The 20,603-nt window shown below is 53.2% G+C and overlaps 1 protein-coding gene across 3 annotated transcripts in view; it reads right to left on the minus strand.

The window, feature by feature from the left end:
- The window catches only part of SAMD4A (sterile alpha motif domain containing 4A), a 108,888-nt gene extending 95,798 nt beyond the window's left edge, over nucleotides 1-13,090 (minus strand). For all 3 annotated transcript variants that reach the window (XM_075712667.1, XM_075712666.1, XM_075712665.1), the window contains exon 1: nucleotides 12,895-13,090. In XM_075712667.1, coding sequence (XP_075568782.1) covers nucleotides 12,895-13,090 — 196 coding nt within the window. The remainder of the gene's footprint in view (nucleotides 1-12,894) is intronic.
- Between the last annotated feature and the right edge of the window lie 7,513 nt (nucleotides 13,091-20,603).

The following is a 20,603-nucleotide window of genomic DNA, read 5'->3' on the forward strand; positions in this document are numbered from 1 at the left end:
TCTAAGCCATATGTGGGATGCTTGCTCTCCTGCTGAATCCTCCTCCTTTTCAAGCACAAGAGCCTGTGCCCAGGAAAACGGATTATCCAGCAAGCGAGTATTCGGGATTAGCTCATTAGGGACACGGGCTGGGGGTGCCAGCTGCAACCCACCGCAGCCCCCCGGGACAGGAGGAACAGCCCAAGGAGCCTGCACAGCAAGAAGCGTGCTCTGCGGCAGCTCTCGGCGTCTCCCCTCCGAGGGAGGGCACAGAAGCGGCCTGGGACAGGGACAGAGCCCCCCGATCCGGGCCACCGGCTGCACGGGGACAGGCGATGCTCCCCGCAAGCCGCCACCTTGCAAGCGAGTTACGTGCCCACGCACCGACCGGGAGACTGGCTTCGGAGCCGTGCAAACAGCATCAAATCCGCGGTGGGAGCGAATGTGCCGAAAGCGGGGGCGTTACGCCAGCAAGGAGGGGGATCTCGGGGGTCTGCGGGGCGTCAGGGCGAGGCACGGGCAAGCCCAAAGCCGCAGCAGGGCTGGGCTGCGGCGTTGGCCGGGCTCCGTGCCCCTCGTGCGGCAGGACCCCGGCTCCTACGCACCGAGATTTATCAACTGCTCGGGGCAGGGGGAGAAAACATGAACTCTTTCTATTTTAAAAAGCAGAAAGCAACTGAACATCAACGCTAACACCCAGTTTGGCTTTAGGAGGGATTTAAAGAACTCTGGCTTCTTCGTTCCTTGATCCCACACCATGCTTCCCCACTACCAACCAGTACCGACTTCTAACAATGCAAAAGCATCTGCCCACATTTTTGCAATTATTTCAGACCCGGCAAAGAGCACCCTCCCCTTTCTGTAGGGTTAATCTAAAGAACAGTTGCCAAAATGCTGAGAACACAGTCGAACAATAGCTCCTCTGATGAAAATTCCTCCACTCCATAGAGCAACCAGTATCCTCCAGCTGCTGTGGCTTGTCCAGAGAGATCTCCGAGTGTTTACCCACTCCCATTAAAAAAAAAAAAAAAAAGGAAAAGAAAAAAAAAAAAAAAAGAAAGATGACAAACTGAAAGATTTGAGCCCAGCTTGCAAAAAAATTCATGCAGAGCCCTGCAATCTAACCGCAACACAAAAGTTTCATCAATGCAACATTTGCTTTGTGTGAAATATAAACCCGGGACATCAGTGGAAGGAGGACAACGCCGGCCACCTGTCCCGGGGACACAGACTCGCTATACTTATCGGTACAGAGACCACTTTTAGCAGCTCCATCCCTTTAAATACTTATTCTCAGTGGAATCTCTGATCCGTCATTTATAAAAGCCGGGTAGCCGAGCTGGACAGCTGAATTACAGCAGCTATTATCCACGTATGCCTGAATACAAGCAGACACCTTTATTTATAAAGGCTCTCCGGCTGACCGAGATTTGACATCGGCTACAAAAAGCATTCAGCATCCAACTGACTGCTTCAGAATAATGTGATGAAAGGTTAGCGAGCGCAGCCCAAGAAGACACCTTTACACAGCGCTAAGAGCTATCGTTAAAAGAATTCATGCTGCTGCGATGACTCTTTTAACCGAGCAAGTTTAAGTAATTGATTTCCTGAACAGACACACTGAGTTGCACACCTTTGCCTCTTCTGCTGCTATGTATTCAAATGGATTTTCCCCTCCCAGACCTAATTGTAAGACGTTTTTTGAGTGTTTTTTTGTTTCATCAGGCCTAACCCCTCTCCTTTTAGACCTCCTGCGTCCCTGCGCTTTCTGAGCTGCTGCTTCTTGCTTGTTCACCTTTCGGCTCACCCCTGCGGGCGAGCCACGAGCGCGGACACACGCTTTCCACGAAACATGGGAACCCGCGACACGCAGGTAATACACGTGCAAAGGGATGAGGGAGCAAGGAGAAAAGCAGGTGGTAAGAAAAAAAAAAAAAATCAATTGCTCACCGTTGGTTTTCTTTAGCTCTAAAAATCTCAGTGGCAAGCCCTGATAACAGAAGGTAACCAAGCCCACGGCAAAAGCGTGAATTCTGCTTTCAATTGATAGCATCCCCAGGAGCAGCACATGCAAACGTACCAGGCAGGGCTCAGCTGGGCGAAGGAAGGCTTTAAGCACGTGTACGTGCTCATCAGACTCCTAACTCCGTTATAATAACCCAAACCGGGGGCTGGCACCTCTGCTGGGGCGCAGAGGTGGGACCCAGCTCCCGACGGGGCTCCAAGGGCTGCGCCGTGCCTGCCGGCACAGTAACGCTAAGGTAGAGCCCTCCTTGCCCGCCTGCTCATTTCTTAAGTGAGGACCATTAAAAGCATCTTCCTTTGACTTCCAAAAGCACCCTTCCTGCTCCCAGCACCTTCTCCCCTCCCACCGCACCCAAACCCGCAGCACCAGCACAGGACTGAGCCCCAGCACAGCTCTCCGGCTAAAATTCCCTACGGACGATGAAAATTCGGGTGCTGACAGCAAACAGGAGCCGCCAAATGATCCCGGGCATCCCTCCCAGCACCAACCTGAAGCTGCGGGGAGGTTTCCCAGGTCTCCCCGAGGGGCTGCCGGATGGGATCCCCGCGGAGCCGCCCTCGAGACCCCAGCACCAGCGTCAGGAAGGAGCTGCGCGCTGCCCATGCGTTGCCGAGTAAGTTGTTATGGTTACTGAAGGCTTTGTGGGTTTGGGGTGGTTTTTTTTTTTTTCCCCTTCCTCGTTTAAAAAGAATTCTTATCAGTTTAACATAATACTGCAAGTCAATAACAATTCTTATCTTAAAAGGTCACTCAGGTAGTTATAACTCAACATTGCATCTACGTTCCCATTATCTGGAGGGAAACAGCCTGTGGACTTTGTATTTTTTTTTTTTTTTTTTTTAAAAAACAATCCACTTCTTTGGAGCTGTAAGATTTTTAAAAAAACCTACCCAGAAGCAGGCTGACCCCATGGGCAATTTGAGCACACTGAGGAACAGACAGAAAAAAGGTAGAGAAGTCCCACTCACGTTTGCTGCATGAGAAACAAGGGGAATATCCCAACAGGAAAACTATGAAAACTGGCAAAATGCATGACCATAGACCACAGCTGCTGCAGAAACACTATGTTCTGCTTGCAAAAGTCAGATCAGCCAAGTTTCTCCACAACAAAAGTTGTGGGATTCTTTTCCTCCCCATTTCTCTCCAGATTTTCTTCCCTCTTCACTTCCCATTGCAGGCAAGGGACAGAGAGAAGGGGACAAAAATAAAAACCCAAGGACAAGAACCACCAATCTGTGACGGTCAGGGTTTTTTCTTCTTTGAAAACACAGAAACAAGAAAAAACGCAGCGGCATGGCAAGTTGAGTTTTAAAATGTTTCAAGCTAAACCTGGTCAAACCCTGTTTTATCCACCCACTCAGTTGCTTCTTAGAACAATTAAAACTCCAAACACAACACATGCCCATGCCCCACCAGGCAACAGCATAAGCAAGGAGGAGAACTAACTGGTTAAAAATAAGGCAGGTTTGTGGTCTGTCTGAAATAAGTTTTATCAAAAAAAAAAAAAAAAAGAGGGAGAGAAATCTGGAACAAATTACTTGCAAGGATCAGTAACAGAAAAGAAGCTTTTTAAAGCACCCCGTGTTTCCACTCCAGCGCTGCCTCGATCGAGAGCAAAGAGCAGAGCAAAGCTGCTGAATCCTGCAGAAGACGCTCATGATATTAATGTTACTTTAAGTAAAATAACATCTTCAGGCACGATAGCTCAACACGCTGGGCCACGTCCAGCTCCTGCAAATGTCAGGGAAGGCGTGCAGGGATCAAGGCTCGCAGGGATCGCGGCAGAAGCTGGCTCAGCCCTTGGTGCACCAGAGCCACCAGCACCATCCACCCGCATCTTCCGTAACGGGAAGTCCTGCGTTCACAATACAAAATGACCAAGAGTTTGTTCAAGCACGGTAGCGTGCACAGGAGAAAGTCTTTTTCTGCCCCGGGGATTATTTTTATATGATACATGAAAGTTTTTGCACTACAGCTCAAGCACTGCAAATGCCCAGAAACGGCTGCAAGGGGCAGCAGCCAGGATTAAGAGTACCAAAACACAGGGTTACCATCCCGGTAAAAGTCCACAGGCTTCATCAGTGAGCAAGCAGAGCCTTCGCTTACGCCAGCCAGGAGCCCCGAGCCCGGGAAGCCTGAATTGTCGTCGTCCGTAGGGAATTTTAGCCGGAGAGCTGTGCTGGGGCTCAGTCCTGTGCTGGTGAGCGCGGTGCTGCAGGTTTGGGTGTTGTGGAAGGGATGGGTGCGAGGGGAGAAGGTGCTGGGAGCAGGAAGGGTGCTTTTGGAAATCAAAGGAAGATGCTTTTAATGGTCGTCGCTTAAGAAATGAGCGGCCAGGCAAGGAAGTTACAGGAGAGGTGCTGCACCCTACGCCTGCACGCAGCTCTGCGAGCACAGAGCCCGCTGAGAAAAAACACGCCCCAATTCAGACCCCTTCACCAAAAATCTTTGGGACAACCACACCATGGAGTCACCGCATGCAAATACACAAATAAAACCGCAAGCTGTGAACCAGGCATCGGATGGGTGAATCTGCATTGATAAATCCTTCCCTTACACCTCCTCGCGCCTTAGACGCACTTGCCTCCTGCATGGCAAGGCCAGTGAAAGCCCACGCGCCCGCCTCACGCAGCTAACTCCTGCCAGGTACAAAGCAAACCGGGATTCCGCCTCCGGAGCTGGTCCCCCCAACCCCGACGGGGCTCATTTTCTGCCCACTACCCAGAAGCAGAGCAGACCGAATTGCACGGCCATCACGCAACGGGCAAGACCGTCCCAAGCCCTCCGCTCTGGGAGAGGACACCCAGTTTGAGTTTGCAATCCCCCTACGCCAGAAACGCCATTCCCTCCGTCCATAAAGCCCCTTCCAAAAAAAAAAAAAAAAAAAAAAAAAAAGCAAGCCAGCATCATGCTCTCCAACAGAAACAATCCCAACCTTGTTTTGATGAGATCCTGCCCCTCCACTTAACGCATCTGCTGCGGAAGAGGAAGCGGCGCGCAGGCAGAAAGTCGGGAACGGATCTGCTCGCTCCAACCTCAACTTTATTTGTAATTACTGGGGCCAAGATGGAAAGCCACCGGCTTGGCTGTTTGCCATTGCCAAACTCGTGCTCAGCAGTGACCTCTGCAAAGCTCTGGGCCTCCTCCTTAGCACCAGAGCACTGCAAAGATAAACACACTGGTTTGGTTTTTCTTTTTTTTTTTTTTTTTTTTTTTTTTTAAGAGAAAAGGGGTGAGCATGCGAGCCCGTGCATCCCCTGCACCAGGGCCTGCAGCCTCTTTTAGATCCCTTAGCAGCTCTTGCGTAACCAAGAGTTAGTACAAAAAGTAACGCTCTTGTTTATTCGGTGAAAACAGAAAGAAAATACAAATGGCACGTGCACGCTCAGGGGTATATACGCACGCACACACGATTCTAAGGGTTCACCCCAACTGCAACCCTCAGTGCCGAGCCCCGCTCCCGGGTTTCTGCAGATAAAAGGGTTTCAAAGACGATGACTTGTGCTTCGCCACGGGCTCCCGCGCTCGGCACCACGCAAGAAGCGGGGAGAAGACTGGGGCGATCAGGTTGGAACCCCAAAACACAGCCCAGCAGCCGCTGTAGTACACCAGCCTCTCCACCCTCCGAAGAATCCAACCCCCGGGAGCTGTGGGCTCTGACCCTCGGGGTTCGGACGCAGCGGTAGCGCGAGGGGTGCCCTTTCTCCAAACAGTTATCTGCGGTAACATTAGACACAAGCACGAAGCTGGAAAGCTAAAGCACTGACGAATGCATCTTAAAATAAAGCAAGCATTCACACTAATTACTATTTCAGTTACTCGCGCTGATTGCAAACATAACTCCCAGCTTGGTAAAAAACTGCTTTCATGGGCCACAAATTAAATAAAGGTGTTTTTTGATGGAAGATGAGAAAAAGAAAGGCCAAAGCTTGAGAAACTGTAGGAAGATGGGAACTGGCACCGTGATCCACCTGGTCCACAGAAACCTTCACCAACTGCTTCAGGGAAACTTTGCAGGAAACTTTGGCTGGCCGCAGCGTCAACTGTTTTAAAAGCAACCGGCCCAAATGCAGACGTGTAAAATATAAATGGCGAGACAGGCACGCGGCTTCGTTCAGATGCTGAGGTCTAACACGCCAAAGGACGTAACTGCAGACGATCATCCGCCGGGAACAGCCCGGGCTACGAGCAGAGTGCTTTCCCCATTCATCCATTTAATCTCATTTGAAGATAAGGCTGTTCGCAAACTGGATTATTTTAATTGATGGCTCTACAGTCAGTTCTTATTCAGCTCCCGATCTAAAGCTATCCTTGACCTCTCCCATCAATCCACATCTTGACGGGTTGAAGACTGCCATACGCCGTCAGCCATGCCCCGTGCGGTTCCTCCCCTTCACCCGCTGTTATGGGGCAGAACCTCATCTTGACTACTTTTCCAAGCGCAAACACAAGAGATCTGCACAGAAGGGTAGCATTTGGATGGAAATCATGGGACAACAAGCTGGTCCAGGAAGGAAACTCCGGCTCAGGTCTGTGATGATGCACAAAATGCTTCTCTGCGTCTTTTACATGCACTTCAACCAGCAGGATTTTTCCCAACTGCAGTCACTGAGGGAATTAATCCCGACATCAGGCCTCTCGCTGAGGCATGCATTATACAACAAAATGGTAAAAGGACGCTGCAAAGCATGGAAAAGTCTCTCTGGGGGAAAGCAGCCTGCCCACGGGCAGACCCACTTGCACCACACGATGCTCCAGGCAGCAAACCACGCTGTTCTCATTAGCCAACTTTTTCCTCCCTCCCTCCCGTTTTAAGCATTGCTACTTAAAAAAAAGTTTCCCCCGGCACGCTCTGCCGCATGGGAAGAGGCGCACCCAGCACCCAAACGACCCAGTCCTCGTTAGCTCTGCCCCGTGGAGGAGACCTCGCCGTTGGTACTCACTTTGGGAGCGAGCCACGGGGAGCTTCTCCCTCCTTCTCCAACTGCAAGGGATGCGTGCCAGGAACCGCGAGGGAAGGCGTTTTTAAGCAAATAGGAGAAAATATATAGAAGAGTTAAGTGCAAACCCAGAGGCATCTCCTCTAGGTCCTGTCAACAGGGCAAGGGCGAGGGGAGTCTTCTTCACACCACGCCAAGACCTGCATCCAGCCAAGGCTGGCGTGAGCCAAACGCTGGCCTGCGGTGCTTCCCACAGCTACTCTGAAAAGGATCTTTAAAAATAAAAATATCTTTGAATTGCAAGACAATACGGGGTGCGTAGCCTTGCTCAAAGCCCCTGGCTAACATTGCTCTGTACCTCTATACCCCTCTCCTTGCTATTCTCCAAAAAAACCCAGCACAGGCAGCGTTCAGCCCTCAAGCTTGCAAACAAAACCTGGGCAAGATGCATGGCAGCAGCTCAAGCAACAGCACGCAGATTTAAAGAAGTCAGCGTCCAACCGCTCAGCGCATCTCTCCATTTAAGAGTCCCAGCTCATGATTTTTAACGAGCAGAGCCGGCAAGGCTGCTCGCATCCCGCTCCGGGCCGAGACAAGCGAGCAGAGGGACCACGCGATGCCAACGTCTGGCGTTGCACTCAAAACTTCCTATCGCTCCCACCGAGCACGGAGCTTCCCTCCTTGCCCTGTTCTCCTCCCGGGATGCCTCCTTGGCCCCTCCGGTCCACCCCGCGGGACAGCCCAGCGATGCTCTCGCACAGCCCAAGGGCACTTAAACGAGAGCTCAGCATTGCAATGCAACGCTAAGCCAAGAAAAATAAAAAAGAAACCCAAACAATTTGAGAACCATCTTCAAACTGGGTACTGGGATGGTTTTCCATCAGTGGGAGTCACTGGGGGCAAGCTGCAAAATTCACACAGCGGAGGGGTAGCAGCTTCCCGATGAGCTGGGAGACTGCGGAGGGGGTGGCCGCAACAGTTGTAGGGCTGGAGCCACAACGACCTAAGGATACAAGAGGCGAGGTCTGCAGGAACATGTCATGCCTTTTAATAGACCAGCTGGTACAGTTGGGGGGGAAAAAAAACCCAACCCACAACTACACAAGCGCTCCTTTGAGCCGCCGCACCTTCGTGCTTGGCCATTTTTTCCAGCTGCATCACTTGGTCTAATTAAAGACATTACCGTTCCCTGCAACCCCTGTCTCTTCCTCCGGCCAGTCCTTCCCAGGACAAGAAATCTAGGTCATTTTGATGCTCTCATTGTGATACTTGACAGCCTGCCGAAATGAAATAAAGATTTTGGCCTTAACACGTGAAGTAGTTAATGTCCTGTGCGCAGGGCAAAGACAGCTTGCCGTCCTTCCAACGCAAGAGCTTAAAGCTGTCGCTCCGCCACCACCAGTGCAGATGGGCGTTTGGATGCCTGGAGGACCCACAGGAGCCACCGGCCGTCTCCATCGGGCAGCAGAGACTGCAGGAGCAAGGAGGCAGCAACGGAGCCGGGGCTGGTGGGATGGGATGTGGGACTATTCTGGAAGTCCCAAGAAAATCCCAGTCACGCCTCTGGCTGTCAGAAGGGCGTTGCCCGAGGCAGGTGGGAGCAGAAGCACATCCTTCACTCAATGTCAAAAGCCTACGGAGCAGGTTTTGTGGATACAGCAGCCCCCGTTCTCCTCAGCGGGTCTGCACCCCGCAGAGCAGCTACACCCGGCACCCCTCGGCATCTCAGCCCCAGCCGGCGGGTGCAGGAGGAGCACGGGTCCCGCTCCCACCATGGGGCACGTTACGCTCCTGCCTGACCTTTACCAGCGGCTCGGAGGAGGTCGCCGTGTCCTGATGGCTCCAAGCAGCTGGGACCGAAGCCGCCCAGCGAGGCCAGGCTGGAAGGAAGGAAGGAAGGAAGTTATAGCAGGCTTTTAAATAGCGCTGTGTAATACCTGAAACTTCTATTTCCGTGCACAGATAATATGGTTTCCATATTCTTCTCCATGCACGGCAGGCCAAGCCATTCGTACTCAAACTGAATTAGCAGCAACCCACATTCTTCACCAGTTAAACCATTAAAGCTCTGGGAGGCTACTCACAGCCACCGCGTAGGATAACCACAAGCTGTACGCTTCACCTAATGAAGAAACGTATAGATTTCCTTCTGTGTTTGCTTCTTGCTTCTATTTTACCTTTATAATCAAGCAATACCTTTAAACTCATTATGGATTGCAGGTGGTCTTGCAGCCATCCGCACAGCCCCCGCGCCACGTGTACTCACATCTCCGGCGTGCTCCGAGACACCGGTGGAGCTTTGTGCAAGATGTCCCTCATTGAGGTGGGCAATGCAGGTACATCCACCCCTCCATGCTCGAGCAGGTATCCAAAGAGGCTCCCTCGGGCCTTTTTGAGGGTCATACATGACAGAGCCACATCAGCTTTGCAGTCCTAGCAAGGAGGGCTTGGCTGTCATTATCAAAAATACCCTTACACTTGGAAAAAAATACGATAGAACGCCTTCAAAATAAATATACTTGCTTCTCCGTGTCAACTAACTAGTTAAAGAGAGTTATTTTTCTTCCTTGATGTTTTCCCATCTCATCTCCCATACAGCAGACCTCTCATTTGGAGTCCACCAGGCAAGAAACAACCTGGACACCTTTGCTGAGAGTATTCCTCCATGCCTGATCATAGAATCATAGAATCATTTGGGTTGGAAAAGACCTTTAAGATCATCCAGTCCAACCATTAACCTAACACTACCAAGTCCACCACTAAACCAGTTAAGGGGAGAGGAATAATTTCATGGTCCACACGCCTGAAGGCTCACAAGCCCAGCTCCACCAGCCAGTGAGGATTTCATGCGCCGGTCTCCCTTTGGACCTCCTCCTGATCTTAGTTGTTGGTGATGAGATTGCCAAGGATGGTGCCCACCCACCAAGGCACACAGCAGGGCTGCCACCTCCTTCTAACAGCCGTGAACTAGGGGTAACGTTCAAGTTTTCCCACCTCCCCAACAGGGCTGGGGCAAGCGACAGGTCCTGCACGTACAAAACAACTTGCTTCTCATGAGGACCCACCGTTTCAGTCAACTCGGGCACTTGGCTCCGGCACGTTAGACCACCACATTGCGTTCAGACCAGCATTGCTTAACTCATGGTGACACCCCTTGCCAGGCAGAGGATTTCACCCAGGCTTCATTGAAGGTGACCACACCACGTCCTATGGCCAGCTCCTACGCCCCATTTAGGCTGTGCACCCCCGTCACCCCGCCGTCCCCTGCACACCACCGTTGCCACATCCCCAACGTCAACAAGGATGCTGGCGGGGCACCTCCAAGCAGGGAGCCACCATTTCCAAGTCAGCAAACACCAGGAAAACATACCAAGAGCCACCTCAGCCCCAGCCTGGGAGGGAACTGAGCCCAAATTAATTAAGCAAACACCGGGATTCAAACAGTAGAGAGGAACACAAGGTTAGACGATGACACTGCTTTTCAGAAGAACTTGGTGCGATTCCATTGCCAGGCACATGACAAATGCCAGACTGCGAAATGGGCGCTGAATAGGAACGATTTAAAAAATACAGGTGGTTTTATGAAGACGACAGCATTGACACTGGAGACTAAAAGCTATTTCCCAACAGTTCTTGGTTGCAAGCCTCGGCTGCCCTTCCCTCCACCGCAACAGGATTGCGCGGCTCGGAAAAGCGCACGTCCTGCTCCGCAGGATGCATGGATACGTCCATCCCACGGGAAAGCCGTGCGGAGGGGGTGTCTGGCAAGAAAGAGGAACTCAGCGGATCCCGGTTTTGCTGTCGGAGTTACAACCGCCCTGGAGGAACCGCTCATTTTTGGAAGAAGCGTTCAGGGAAAGCGCAGGCAGCTCCACAAACGCGCTAAGGGACAGGGCGGAGGCTGGATGCCAAGCTTCGCGCGCAGGAGAAATCCTCGCGCCAAGCAAGGTCGATGGGATTACAGGGGCAAGCAGGGATTGCTCGCACGAGTAGAGATGGGAAGGGCCCAACTCCTGGTTTCCACCCTGGCTTACGTCGAGCGCATGCCACCGCGCAGGCGGCCGTACGTGATTTTTGTACCTGGGAAGCCTTCAAAACGCTGTTTTCCTTCACAATTCACCTTTTCTGCGGTCAGAGGGTAAATCACCCCCCTCGAATCACCTGGCCGACCTCGGGGACACACAGCCACCGCCAAACACACAGCTGGAACGCAAAACTGCGATGCCGATAAACAAGTCGTCATTAAAAATACACTCCTCACCCCGACTCGCAGCGGGAATTGCAGCAAGCCTGCGCTAAGGCCGGCACGGGAGGCTGCACATCTATCCCGGAGCAGCTGAGTTTTGAGAGCACGCTCCCTTCCCTGCCCCCCCTCCGGGGGCCTCCCCACCCAAATGGATGAGGTTCGGCCCTTCAGCTGTTTATAAAACCAGCAGTATTGCGCCCAGACGCACTCGGCAGCATTCCTGCCTCTCATTCCTGCGAGCTATATAAGGGAACGGCCAATTCCAGCCTTGCTCCCCCATAGCCAGCCCCGATCCCTTCGCGCCGGAGCAGCCCGGGGCTTGGTTTCCTGCAGAAGGACTTAAATCCGTCCTCGGTCAAAGCCGGCGTTGCGCTGGACCTTGTCATCAAATGGCAGCACAGGCAGCTGCCAAATCCTGCCGGCTCGGTGCTCTAATAGGGAACAGCTGGAGAAGGACCCTGCATTCCTCCCGCCCCGTCAACACTGGGGGCTCTGTTCGGGATCCGGCCGCCGTCAGCCCGCAAGATTTCCACCTCTCGGGAAACGCAGCTGGCTGCTCCCCGGCACCGCTTCAACATGCACAGCCCGAAAAGCAAGAGCTCCTGGGGGCCCCCCCACCCCGGGATTTTAAACAAAAAGGATGCTTTGCAACTGGGGGCGGGGTGGGGTGGGGTGCTTTGCTTTTTTTTTTTTTTTCTTTTGGGTTGGTTTTTTTTGGAAGGGTTGGGCAAACAAAACTATGCAACTTAGAGATTTTGCCCTCCCTGCTCATACTCTAATATTTCAAAAACTCTGCATAAAGCATACTTGCATCCCCACGTATATCTGCACAGACACACTCGGGAACGTACATGTTTGTAACGCGCACACCACCCAGAAATAAATACGTTAGCAGCGCAATTCGCGTATCGCTTATGCCATTTTCATTACTGCTCTAACTCCATTTACTTCTGTGGACTCGAGTAACTTGCAACGGTGTATAAATAAAACCAAAATATACTTTCGCAGCCACGCACATTTTCTGTAACGCATCCTGCGCGTTCAGTAACATAAAACAGTCTGCTCATATTTTCTTCGAGCTCTGCTGAAACACAAGGGGGTATTCAGAGCCGCAAGAAAAAATGCATCCAAACAGGATCTGAATGATGAAATAGGAATTGCCACATTAAAAAAAAAAAAAAAAAAAGAAAAAAAAATTAGGATAACCCAGCTGCCCAGACCTTTAGAAAATAACAGTTCGTGTAAGGTAGTGATGGGCTGCTTCTGCATGTTGCAGAAAGCAAAGCAAGCCACGTTGTCCAAAAGAAGCCTAGAAAATCCAGACTCTACGTGACCTGACTTACTTATTTCACAGGAAACTGCATGGAAGGAGGAAGGGGGGGGGGAGGAGGAAAAAACCCACCAATCATTCATGCTACCGTAGTTACACCACGCCATAGACTGGAGTAGTTTGCTGTGGAGAAAAAAAAAAAAAAAAAAAAAAATCAAACTGAAATAAGCCATCACCCGTTTGAAAAATAAAACGTAGGAAGAGAAGCTGGTAATGCAATCAAGCTGGGGAGCCCTGGCTCCCCGACCTCCCTCTTTTCTTGGGTGGTTTGGTGGTGGCTTTTTTTTTTTTTTTTTTTTTTTTTTAAAAACATTTTTGCCTGCATTAGAGCATCATTCGAGAAGGCTTGCAGCAAAAAAAAACCACCACTCACCGGGGTTGTTGGCCTCCCCTTCGAGGATGTGGAGCTCGGTGCAGTCTGCCAGGGAGTGCTCCAGGCAGAGCTGGAGGAAGCGGGCTTGGGTCCGGCTGACGCGTTTCAGCAGCGAGAGCAGCGCAACAGTCTGCTCGCACTCGTTCCAGCCCTTGAACCACCCGGCCAACACGCCGACCTGGTCTCGAAACATCATGGTGAGCCGGCCGGAGGAGACACCTCTGCGGGGGGAGAAAATAAATAACCGGCAAAGCCTCCCTGCCCCGACTCTGCTTCCTCCCCTACGTCTTGGGTCGGGATTAAAAAAAAAAAAAAAAAAAAAAATAATAATAATAAAAATTTAAAAAAAAAAAATTCTCCTTTGCAATAAAAAGGGTGGGTTGTGTTTTGGACGCAGCTTTCGGCCTGGGTTGGGTTTTGCTCCCTCTCTTCTGGCTTCGGTGCAGTGCTGGATTCCCTGACGGCAACACGGGAGGGAAAAAGGGGAGGGGGGGGAGGGGGGGGGGGGGCGGCCAAAAAAAAAAAAAAAAAAGCCAAAAAAAAAAAAAAAAAAAAAAAAAGGAAAACCCCAGCGTCAGGGCTGCCCCCGGCGAGGCTGCGGCGGGGCTGGGAGCGGCGGGGGCTGCCTCCTCCGGCGGCCTCACACCTGGAAGAGAGAGGGGGGGCGTCAGGGGGCGGGGGAGGAGGAGGAGGAGGAGGAGGAGGAAGGCTCGCCCTCGTCCCTGGCACGCAGCGGCCCGGGCACCGCAGCCCCGCTGCCTTTCCTCCCCCTCCTCCTCCTCCTCGGAGCACATCTCCGACAGCCTCCACGCTGGGAGCAGCCCCCCCAGAGCCCGGTTTGGGGAGGTGGGGGGGACCCCAGGACCCCCCCAGGGTGCACCCAGCAGCACGGGGGAGCGGGGGGTGTAAGCAACCCCCATGCACCCAGCACCGGGAATAAGCAACCCCCCATGCACCCAGCACCCGAATGTGGGGGGAATAAGCAACCCCCCATGCACCCAGCACCCGAATGTGGGGGGAATAAGCAACCCCCCCATGCACCCAGCACCCGAATGTGGGGGGAATAAGCAACCCCCCCATGTACCCAGCACCCGAATGTGGGGGGAATAAGCAACCCCCCCATGCACCCAGCACCCGAATGTGGGGGGAATAAGCAACCCCCCATGCACCCAGCACCCCCAGGGGTGGGGATAAGCAACCCCCCCCATGCACCCAGCACCCCCGGCGGGGATAAACAACCCCCCCATGCACCCAGCACCCCCGGGGGTGGGGATAAGCAACCCCCCCCATGCACCCAGCTCCCCGGGGGGGGGAGGGAGGGAACTCCCCTCCCACGGCAGCCAGGCAGGGGGGGAAGCTCCCCCAATGCAGCCAGCACCCCGGGGGGGGAATAAGCAAGCGCTGCAATGCAACCAGCACCCCGGGATAAGCACCCCCCCCAATGCATCCAGCACCCCGGGATAAGCACACCCCCCAAAGCATCCAGCACCCCGGGATAAGCACCCCCCCCCCCAATGCATCCAGCACCCCGGGATAAGCACCCCCCCCAAAAGCATCCAGCACCCTCAGGGGGGAGCACAAGCAACCCCCGCAATGCATCTGGCACCCCGGGGTAAGCCCCCCCCCCGTGCATACAGAACCGCATGGGGGGGGGGGGTGGAGTAAGCAACCCCCCATGCACCCAGCACCCCCATTTAGGGGGGGGGCAAGCAACCCCCCCAATGCACCCAGCACCCGGGGGGTGCCCCCACTGCAGCAAAGCACAGCTAAAGGGGGGGAGACACCCCCCCCCCAAAAAAAAGTTGCCCCTCTCGGCAGGGGAACACTCACCTGACTCATAGCGGGGCGCAGGGGGGGGGGGGCGGCGCGGGGGGGGGGGGGGGGCCGGGGCCGTGCCATGGCGGGGAGAGGGGAGGGGGGAAGGGGGGGGCGCGGGGCGCGAGCGGCGGCGGCTCCGCGGCGCGAGACTGAGCCCGGCGGCGCGCCGAGCCCCCGCTCCCCACATGCCGCTCATTTGCATACCGGTGACGTCATAGAGGGGGCGGGGAGGGGCGGAGCCCGCGGGGAAGCGGGAGGGGGCTCCCCCCCCCCCCAGCACCACCCCCCCCCAGCACCACCTCCCCCGCCCGCACCCCCCGCCCGCAAACCCCGCGCAACCCCCGTGCAGCGCCCTCCCCGGGGGGCTTCGGGGTGCTCCGCTGCGGGGGGGGCCCGCACCCCAAATTCGGGGCCCCGGCCCCCCCGGCGGCGGCTCTCCCGCTGGAGGAAGCCACCATCTAGTGGCGTGCGGGGTAATGGCAGGGGTTGGGGGTGGTTTGGGGTTTTTTTTGGGGGGGGGAATGCTACTTTCGGCTCCTGTAAATGTCGCATGGGCAAGAAAGGGCAATTTTAAAGATTTTTTTTTTTTTTTTTTAATTTTTTTTGGGGACGTTTCGCACGTCAGCGCTGCTCGGGAAATGCTGCCCCGGGTTTTGGGGAGCAGTGGCGGCGGGTGACTGGGTTTAACCCTGCGAGCAGGAACAGGGCGCAGGGAGGGGCAGGATCCGTGTTTCGGGCCATCGATTTCACCCGCCGATTTTATTTCCCTGCTATTCGAGGGATGAGCGATACGGGTATAGCCAAGAAGAGAAACGGGGGTTGAAAACAAACCCAACCCAAGCACAAGCGTTTTGCAAGAAGGCAGCAGATACTGAGCAGAATCTAACACTTCATAAAGCTTTATAAAGCATAAATGCGGGCGTAAAGCGGGTTTATTTGCGTGCACGGCAAAAGGATGTCAAATGTCTGAGCCCCGCACGGCTCGTGCGTCAGGGAACAAGCGACGCCGGTACCCTCGCGGTGTTTCCGAGGCCCGGTTGCTTTGCGGACGGGGAAGCTGAGGGGTGGGTAAGAGACGTGCTCAGGTGTCAGGAGAAGGCGAGGGAGGGAGACGGGATGGGATGGAGGTAAACCAGGGGCTGAACCCCTCCACGGGTGAATCCACTCCCCAAAAAGTGGCTGCGTGCTCTGGTGCGCACTGGAGAAAGGAAAACTCCGGGTTTGTGCGCCCTTCGGCTTAAAAAGCAATGCACATGGCTGAATCCGTCCCATTTAGGGGAAGAAAAGTAGCGGGGAGATAAAGGTTGCCTGAAGGCGCCGGGAATGCCCATTCCGGTGCGCGGGAGCGTCGATCCCGCGGCAGGACCACGAGACGCGGGTCACCAAGTCGCTTTCGGCAGCTCCTGTACGTCAAGCGCAAATGGTCCACCTCACCCCGCTTACGAGTTTGCATGTAACACGCTTTAGCTCTCAGTACGTCTGGTGACTAATTAAACAAACAGGAGCGGAGTTCCCTGCCAACAAACCCCAGCCATCTGTCTCATCCTCCGGCTCCATCCTAATAAATGGTCAATCAAAGAACCCCTTTCCCCTCACCTCGGTGCCGACAGCCTTCCCGCCGTCCGGGCGTGCTGAGGGACGGCCCGCGGAGCTGCGAGGATACACCATCTGCCGCGGCGGTGCGCACGTCTTGCACGGGAAGACGGAGCGAGGCTCGTTAAACCATCGGCATTAACAGCACGAGGAGCCGCGCGCAAGAACGCCGCGCGCTCGCACGTTGCTAATTTAAGGGTTGCCAAGCTCGCTTTGCCGATAACGCCTCTCAGGTTTTGCGTTTTGCACATCTAAAGTGGTAACAGCAGTGATCAGAAGAATATTTAAGGCTGAAACATCAAATGCAGCCCTCCGCGAGGCCGGGCGGATCGGCGAGAGACGGTGTCCCCCGACACGCAGCAAGTCACGAACGAGCGAGAGTAAAAGGACTGAAGCCGTGGAGTCTGTCTCGTACTCCAGGAGACATCAAGAGCGCACCTGATGATAAAACCAAAAATATTCATCTGCCACTCGGGACCCCACGGTACCTATTCCCTATAGTGTCCCCGGGAAGCAGATGCGGAGGAGCGAGATCCTGATGCAACAGCATATTCCGTGATGTTTGCAGTTTCTATGGTAATTAAAAAATATATCTGCGACCCGAAGAAATACCCTGCTGCATCACCGGTTGCATTGCGGGGCAGGTGCCTGTAGAGATCAGTGTGATATAAGAATCCCCAAGCTGGCTGGAAGCAAATCTCCTTTTCTGGGGCTAATCAGTGGGACTCATTAAGAGGGACTCATCAACACCTCCGTGATCAACTCTTCCCCATGGCTGGAGCATCCAACATGCAGACACTGTGTGCTGGGAGCAGAGACACCCCAGCCAGCTCTGCACGAACACAAGGCAGAGCGAGTGGAGAAGCAGGATAATTCTATTTTATATGGCAATCCCTGGGGAACCCCGGGATCTTCACAGATCCAGCCGGAGGATTTCTACAGGGCTGCAAGTCCCGGGGCAGAGAGTGGAGGCTGTTGGCAGCGTTTGGCATCACCCGCGCTGTTGTTATTTGGCCGGGGCAGAGCTGACGGCGAGGACCGGCCGACCTCTACTGCTGGCATCCTGGGATGGCTCAGTACAGCACCAACTAGGCACCATCCGGAACTAGGCACATCATCCCTGGAAGTGTTCAAAAAACGGGGAGACGTGGCACTTTGGGACATGGTTTAGCGGGGATGGTGGTGTTGGGTTGATGGTTGGACTGATGATCTTAGAGGTCCTTTCCAACCTTAATGATTCCTAGTTTTACTTTCATTAAAAATAATCCAGCCAGCAAGCCAGGAAACATGAAATTGCTGCTCTCCCCTTAATTGGTTTGGTGTGGACTTGGTAATGTTAGGTTAATGGTTGGACTGGATGATCTTCAAGGTCTTTTCCAACCTAAACGATTCTATGATTCTATGATTCTATCTACGTTTCTGTTTACCTATCCAGAGAGAAAACAAGAGGCCTGCAGTAATATTAGCCAAGCAGGTGGTCTAAGCAAATTAGTGAATCTAGACGGCACATGAGTTCAAAGAAAGAAGTTGCTCATCTCTGTGGAAGCTATCCCATCGCAGCCTTAGCTGAAGAAAGGATGAGTATATCCACCAGCACACAATGGCCCAGATTTTCTCTCTCATTAAACCCAAGTCTTAGTGAAAATATCATGGTAGGCAGGCTGAGATAATTAAACACAACATCTCTTCCATTTGTTCCTAAACATAGTGTGGGAATTGGCCACTGGGATGCTAGTGTTTTCCTTACCTTGGGTGGTGAGGTGGAGCTGTGCAATTCATACAAATAAGCCCTGCCAAAAACAAACAAAAAGAAATATCAGAAAAGTAAGAATTAAAAATAAACAATAAAACCTGCACGGGTCTACATATCCAAACTGGATGGATCAGCCGTTAAAAATTTGTATTTATACCGCGCTCCTGTGCCCAGTCTGGGGTTCGGGGATGACCTCGGGTCTGAATTCACGGTGAAAGGAGCAGCAATTTTCCAAGGTCTGTCCTATGCGTATCTACTTGAGGCTGGGGGAGGAGGACACCGATCCACGCAGGAAATACCGTTCAGCATGGGAAGCGCTGCTCACGTTGTATTTGTTTAGCCATTGTCAAGGGGTTGCTTTGAGAAGACCCTGTTTCGTCACTGAGAACACCGTCGTGTTGTGCTGTGAGGGCACTGGCATCTGTCATCTCTGCCCTGTGCCGGTGATGAGTTGGCTCACAGGGACACCAGGGAAAACAAAATAAATTATCTTAACTAATGGACCTCAAAAAAGCACCCCTTGCAAATGTGTCACAGCCTGCTCTCCTGCCCGGTGACGCACACCAGAATCGGTGACAAAGAAGAGCTGAGGAAGAAGGGGATGTGGAGGTTTTATTTAACCAGGCAGACAGAAAGTTTCATTGGGCTCTTCCAGTTTCAAATAGCCCCTTGAATATAAATGCAGGCTTTTGCATCGCAAAACCTTATCGTCCCACCAACAGCAAGTGAATATTTGCAGAATTTGTCTCCGCAAAACTGAGACCTCTGTGTGTGTTGAGGGCAAAGCCTGACTCAAGCTCCCCTCGGGCCTTCGGGGCAGGCTGGTTATTAGGCGTGCTGGTTTGCGTGGCACACGAGAGATGTCCCATCCCACCCCCTCCGACCGGCCAGAGCACGGCTCCAGCTCACACCTCGGATGGGTCTGCAGCAAGATGCCGGCGCGGCTCTGGGCCCCTCTTCACGAGCGCTAACACCCCGTAAATGCCTGCTGGTGAGGTAACTCCCTGGATGGCTGTATCCCATAGCCTCACGTCATGTTTACCTACAACACTCAGATTTTTCAAACCGTTTCCAGCCAGCAATGAAAGCAGCTTGTTGTAGGACTTGGAGCTGACTAAGGCTGTGTTGCAAGCAGATGGCCCTGATGAAACAAGACACTGATCCCCAAGGAGGCACCATTCAACGTTGCTGCTCGACTCCCGGGCTCCAGCAGCTCCAAGACAGGCTTGGAGATGTGCATTAGCACGTACCATCGAGGAAATTACTTCCCTAACTACCCCTTTCAAGCAATTCTCTTTGGCGGCCTGGTTCCAACTCAAGACATGTGTCAGCAGCATTGGTACTAAGGCAGTTTCCCTACTTAATTATTAATAACGAAGCATGCCTCGTGCTGACAAAATGATGGTAATTTAAGGAGAATTTCCTTAAAGGAGAGTGGAAGAGCTGCCAGGCTGGGTGAGGGTTTAGATGTAGCCAGGATCTTGGAGTGGAGGAAAACCTTCACGCTCTCATGTGATGAAATGGCAGGGGATCCAAGCATGAAAGACAAACGTGGGGGGAAACGGCTCCATTGATTCTCCTGCTCCTGGCTCCAAACATGCAGCTTTCAGCAAAACCTACACGAGTAACATCTAGGGCTGCACAGAAATAACATGTGTGTGTGCGCACAGCTAGAATAGATGCAAGTAGAGATGATCCACTGAGGCCTCTACGGGGTATTCTGCGTTTTGCCCGAGTCCTCCGAAGACATTGCAAGAAGCGACAAGAAGGCGACAAGACGTGGAAACCGAGTGAGATGGGGAGAGAGGCTCCATGTGCTGAGGAGGAAGGATGGGTTTGGCAGAGAGGATCCAGTCTCAGCCGTGCCCTGCACACCGTCCTCGCTTCTCTCTCCGTCCCACCACGTCTCAAGCCACTCGCTTGCCCAGGATGCCGCCTGCTCACCGTGGTACAGAGGTTGCTTCTCAAGAGTCCTCAGGAGAGCTCCATAAATGAAGGCTGGCACGCCTACGAAGGGCTAACAGCAAAGTGGGCAATACCAGCCCCAACTCCCTGATGAACCAGACTGGTTGTACGATAACTCCACCAGACGCATAAACTGCTGCTCAGATCTCTTTACCTGTTTCCTGGAAAAGCAGGGAATAAATAAATACATAAAATTGTAAGTGTTGCTCCATATATACCAAACTCGGCTATCCCAGCTCGTCTCCAGCCACCACCCAGCAGAGCAGAGCGGAGGTCACCGCTTCGCTGAGGACCCTGGCATGGGAAGCGGGGAAGCCTGGCAGCTCTGCCCATGGGCCACCCAACACACTTGGTGCAATATGCCAAAATGCCCCAAACCTGCCACTCTTGTCTTCATGAGTACCAACAAGTTTCTCTGCAAGAGGTGGGAAAAGACGAAAAGAAAAGGAGATGATTTGCATGGGAAGTAGGAGAAACAAAAAGGGGATAAAAACATCTTATTAGATTGGGTTTGTGCGGGTAGGGTCACTCAGCTGGACCAAGGTCCATCTCCAAATCCTGCTACAAAGGATTCTGTTGC

The sequence above is a fragment of the Pelecanus crispus genome, chromosome 6 (assembly GCF_030463565.1).
Source record: "Pelecanus crispus isolate bPelCri1 chromosome 6, bPelCri1.pri, whole genome shotgun sequence".
In the NCBI taxonomy this organism is placed as follows: Eukaryota; Metazoa; Chordata; class Aves; order Pelecaniformes; family Pelecanidae; genus Pelecanus; species Pelecanus crispus.